Consider the following 5,270-nt stretch of genomic DNA (forward strand, 5'->3'; position numbering starts at 1 on the left):
ATTTGAGAAGAAATTATTCAAAAGACATCAATGTTGCCACAGAAGTAAATAAAAACTTTCAAATATATCTGATCAAGGTTGGAAAAACTTTGATTACAGGAAAAAGGACAAAGGGAAACACTGTCTATATAAAAGAAAAGTAGAAAGTTTAGTAAAATGGTGACTTAAATTGTATAGAGAAGTTGAAACAAACAAAGGAAATTCCAGGTCAGAAATAAAAGAAGCAAGTCCAAAACCCAATCTGATTAAAGAGTCACAATTTCTGGTTTTGAGTCTTGGGGCCAAGAAAGCAAGGATAATTTTGGCCTCAGGATGACAGTCCCTTGTTTACCTGCATCCCAAAGAATCTGTTCAGAGCCCTCTTGATGTCTCCATTCCTGAGGCTGTAGATGAAGGGGTTCAGCATGGGTGTGACCACGGCGTACATCACGGAGGCGACTGCACTTGACTGTGAGCTCTGGGTGGCGGCAGAGCTGAGGTACACGCCTAGGATTGCACCATAAAATAAGGAGACAACGGAGAGGTGAGACGCACAGGTGGAAAACGCCTTATACTTCCCCTGAGCTGATGGGATGGCACGTATGAAGGACACTATCTTAGAGTAAGAGTAAAGGATCCCAGCCAGGGGACATCCAGCCAGCAGCCCAGTTGCAAGGTATATCACAATGTTATTAAGAAAGGTGTCAGAACAAGCAAGTTGGGTCATCTGATTCAGTTCACAGAAAAAGTGGGGGATTTCCAAGTTTGGACAGAAGGACAGTCGCAACACCATCAAGCATTGTAGCAAGGAATCCAGGACACTCATGATCCAGGACACCAGAACGAGCAGCCCACAGAGCCGGGGGTTCATGATGACCGTGTAGTGCAGCGGGTGACAGATGGCCACAAACCGGTCATAGGCCATCACAGTCAGGAGGAAGTCATCAGACAATGCAAAGAGTATGAAAAAATACATCTGGGTGATGCAGCCTGCATAGGTGATGGCTTTGCTGTGTGTCTGGATGTTCACCAGCATCTTCGGGACGGTGGTGGAGGTGAAGCAGATGTCATCCAAGGACAGGTTGCAGAGGAAGAAGTACATGGGCGTGTGGAGGCGGGAGTCTGAGCTGACGGCCAGGATGATGAGCAGGTTTCCCAGCACAGTGACCAGGTACATGGAGAGGAACAGCCCAAACAGGAGGGGCTGCAGTTCTGGTGCCTCTGATAGTCCCAGGAGAAGGAATTCTGAAATTGGGGTATCATTGACTGGTCCCATGTGGTGGAGGTGACTAGTAAGAAAGAAAAAAATGTCATGATTCATTTTTGTACAAATGGCAATATTACTAGCATAGTTCAAATGCTACAACCATATTTTGCAGTAAATAATCAATATTAAATTTTATATGTTTCAGGCCCTTGAAGGCACCCACCTTTCATGACATATCTTATTAAGAATTTCTGACCTCCTCAGCCCCTTTGCTCAAGGTGGCCAAGGATTACACAGTTTTAATGAGAATTGCTCTCATGCGCTTGAGGATAGGATGCTGATAGACAAAATCCTTAGAACATAATGGTAGTAAATGAATATATACAATATATGTATTGTACACCATGTTAGATGGTGTCAGATGAAGAAAAAGGAAGTAGGTATACAGGTGAGTGCAGGGCAGTGTTCTGTGTTTTGTTAGTTAGTTTGTTTGTTTTTTTAACTGTGCTCCTGGAAGATCTGAAAACAAGGCAAAACTTGAACAGAGACCTCCAGGAAGACAGATTGGTAACAAGAGGAAATTCGGGGGTGAGTGGGGAAAGGGTCAGTGCAGAAGCCCAGGGATGACACTTGCTTCAGACATTCACGACACAGAAAGGATGCGGCACGGGGAGGGGAAGGAGCCAGAGAGGAGCAATGAGAGATGGTGACAGAGAATGAGGGGACGAGGTGGCCTGCCTGCTGCTGCTGAAACTGGAGACACGAAGAATCCCTTGTTCCCATGTGGTTTCTATGCATTATTAGCTTTGTTTCCAAAAACCTTGTAAGTAGTAAGAGACTCCCTTTTTATTTCATGGGTTTATTAATATTCAGACATCTGTATTTTAAGGGACACCTTTTAGAGTACATGGGCTCAAGTCAAACTACCTAACACACACACACACACACACACACACACACACACACACACACACACACCCTGAGTCCCTGGGCCTTGTTATCACCCAGCTCCCCTCACCCTGTCACAGTAATTGGAAAAGGAAGGACACAAGGCGTGATGTCGACACCAGACCATCTTTACACTGAGGAATGTAGAAATAGCATCCACATCCCATTGGTTAAGCCTCCCATGGACATGTAAACATGGGACCTCATTTGTATGGCCATTTCATGTCCCTTAAAGAAACTTAAGTTATTTAAAGAAATGTAAAAACTGGGTTAAAAAGCAGAGAGGAAAATGTGAACATAAAGAGGGAAAGATCTAATCATTCAGATGGTTGCTAAGCAACTGAGATGTGGCTAAGTTCCCACGTTCTGGCAGCATTCCAACCCCAGTTCTTTCCCCTGACATGCAGAAAAACTGATAGAATAGCAAAAAACAATTTAAGAGAGAGAAAGGAGTGATATTTTACATTGTCAAGAACCTGGATAGATTGTACATCCCACTAGTAATAGGACCGAAGGACGGAAAAACATAATTGACATCAGTAAAGACAATGGACAATTGTGGAGGGTATTAAGGGTGAAATGGAAACCAGTTTCCAAAAGACAATATATACCAAGGATTGGAATTAGATGAGCTGATTTTAATTTATCTACCACATATCAGCCGTTTGAACTTGCAGGCCACCTGAATCATTTTATTTCTTTAATTTAATTGTACTTTTTGGGACAGCCAACATGATTTTTATATGCCCTCTTTCTAAAAATAATGAGGTAACTTTGGTTTCTGACATTAAATAAGTTTCAGGTGCACAACATGGTAATTGTTCAGAATCTCACCTGAATAGTGGGCATTGCGGTATCGTTCCACCTACCGTGGTGGACAGAGTCAATTTACTCTATGTGAGGAGCTTGGTTAAGTCCCTTCCTGTTGGTAAGTGAGTGGTGACCACCAGGAGGAGATGAAGCTGATTCATTCCTTCTACTTCTCCAAGGTCTCCTTAACTTCCCAACCTGTCGGTCCCCCATTCTACAGCCATAATTCTGTTCTCTGTCGTCTGTCCCATCTAATAGGCAGGCACCCTGTAGCCAAACACTCACACAGAGATGGAGAGAACATTCTATGTCACAAACCGGATCACGGAACTCTCTGATTTAAGTTCTTTCCCTGGGTGCCTGCTCAGTGGAGACTGAAGACAAAATCCTGTAGCTTCAAACAGGAGGCGCAAGTGTCTGTGACCTTTCCTCCAGTTGCACCCTCAGGGGGCCCCGCCCTCACCCACTCTGATCTCCTAAACAACGGACTTGACTCCCCGCTGCACCTGACACCACAGCCTCGGGCTCAGGGCCTTGGTGCACTCGCTCTCCTCTGCTTGGATCACCCCGCTGGTCTCTTTGGGACCTTTCCCCCTCTCCATCCTCTTCATCTTCTCTTCCAGAGAGACTGGACTCTCCCCTTCGTGAGCCTTCCCTTCTACGTAACACTAGCACAGGAAAAGGACAGCTTTCTCAAGCCTAATTTAGGTGTTAGGGCACCCACGGTGTGGTGTTTAATTAATTCCATGCCTTTGTTGCTTCCTAGTCCATGAGTGCCTTGAAGCATGAAGCATATTATGCAAATACTTCCTCTGCCACTAGACTTAGTGGTGTGTAGCTGAATAAATGTGTTCTGTTATAGAAGGAGAGAAGGTGCTCTCTGTGAACCTAGGTGTGGAGGATGTGCTGGCGGAATATTTCTCTCTATCTTGAGATCAGCCCACACTAGGGTGTCAAACTATGGTTCGTAAGAATAAAATAGAATAGAATCAAGAGGGCAGCAAAGGAATATCAGTGTGTGTCATTCATAGTGAGGGCACATACATAATCATTCCTGGTTCCCTTTGTCCATCGTGTGTGTGTGAGTGTGTGTGTGTGTGTGTGTGTGTGTTTCTGGGCCTGTGTGCAAAAAAGCTGCATCACAGTTTAAAAGCCATGTCTTATTTCTGGACAAGTCCAAAGAACTGGAACTCAATGCAATAAATGCCAGAACAGTTTAAAAGGCCAGTTCCTGTTGATGAAGAAAAGCAAAAGGAGCGAAGAGCCTGGCAGAGAGCCAGGTGCAGAGGGAGAGGCAGCCCGCGTGGGTGCTGAGGTCGCCGCGGACTCAAGGGACCCCCTGCACCTCTTCCGTGGTTATTACATCCCCCTTGTGTTCATTGGCCCAGCAGTGGACGAGGCTGGCCCCTCGCTCACTATCCTTGTGGCGTCTTTCCTCTGCTGTTCTTGGCTTTGAGCTTTGATCTCTTGTGTGACGCATCCGATAGGTACACAGCTGTCCTGGTTCCGTACCTTGTCAATGTGCAAGGTCTTCCCTGAGCAAATTTTATAACATCCTTCTTAATACCACAGTTATTGTTCGCCTTTATTCATATATTTCTCCCTGTGGAAATGAAGTCATTGCACACGTATTCTTCATTTTACGGGGCTTTCTTTGTATAATGAGATTGGTTGATCAGGGAATTTACAGATTTTGTTCACTCATGTGGTTTTATAAATGTATGTTTTATATAGAAAGGTTAAAGTATTATATATTCATAAAATAAAAAGGCAGGATTTATATAATGCTATTAATAAGATGGAATAAAATTTTAAAACTAATTCCTAAACAAAGCTATAAATACAATAATTTAATCACTTGAACCTATCATTAGTTGAATGGAAAAGAATTTCTTTGCCAAGGTGAAAGAAGATGGAGAACTTTTTACTTTAAAAAGTAATGAGAGGAGACAGAATGATATGACTACACGAAATTAATAAACTTCCATGCATTTACATAAATCATCTATACACATATGAAGAAGTTCTATGCCAAGTAACCATGTAGCCATGTTTTTAGGGAAAAATACTCTAAATATACAAAACTACTGATATATTAATTACTTTACCTAGCAAACAGCTGTGGCAGTCTCTCCGGTCTGAGGTTGCCTGGTTAGTCTGTCAGGTTACCGCAGGTAGAAATTCTGGGATCCCTTCTCTCTGGATCTTTTCTGCAGCAACCGCTGTGCTCCCTCCCTCACATGGACGGGTCTGTGAGAGGAAGGGCTCCTTGCAGAATCCCGAATCCCTCCTGGATGGTGACTGTTGGAGACTGAAGCTCTGTCCT

General features: G+C 43.8%; 1 protein-coding gene across 1 annotated transcript; it reads right to left on the reverse strand.

Annotated features, from left to right (window-relative positions):
- Positions 1–307: 307 nt before the first annotated feature.
- LOC129071239 (olfactory receptor 7A10-like) lies at positions 308–1,255 on the reverse strand. Its single transcript, XM_054574407.1, has one exon. The coding sequence runs from the start codon at positions 1,253–1,255 to the stop codon at positions 308–310; it is 948 nt and encodes a 315-aa protein (XP_054430382.1).
- Positions 1,256–5,270: the final 4,015 nt, after the last annotated feature.

This window comes from Pteronotus mesoamericanus, unplaced genomic scaffold (genome assembly GCF_021234165.1).
Source record: "Pteronotus mesoamericanus isolate MK-2021 breed Mesoamerican mustached bat unplaced genomic scaffold, CSHL_Meso_final contig_260, whole genome shotgun sequence".
Lineage (NCBI taxonomy): Eukaryota > Metazoa > Chordata > Mammalia > Chiroptera > Mormoopidae > Pteronotus > Pteronotus mesoamericanus.

Excerpts from the sequence above, each read along its gene's own strand:
- LOC129071239 (XM_054574407.1), bottom strand. The coding sequence starts at position 1,255 with ATGGGACCAGTCAATGATACCCCAATTTCAGAATTCCTTCTCCTGGGA.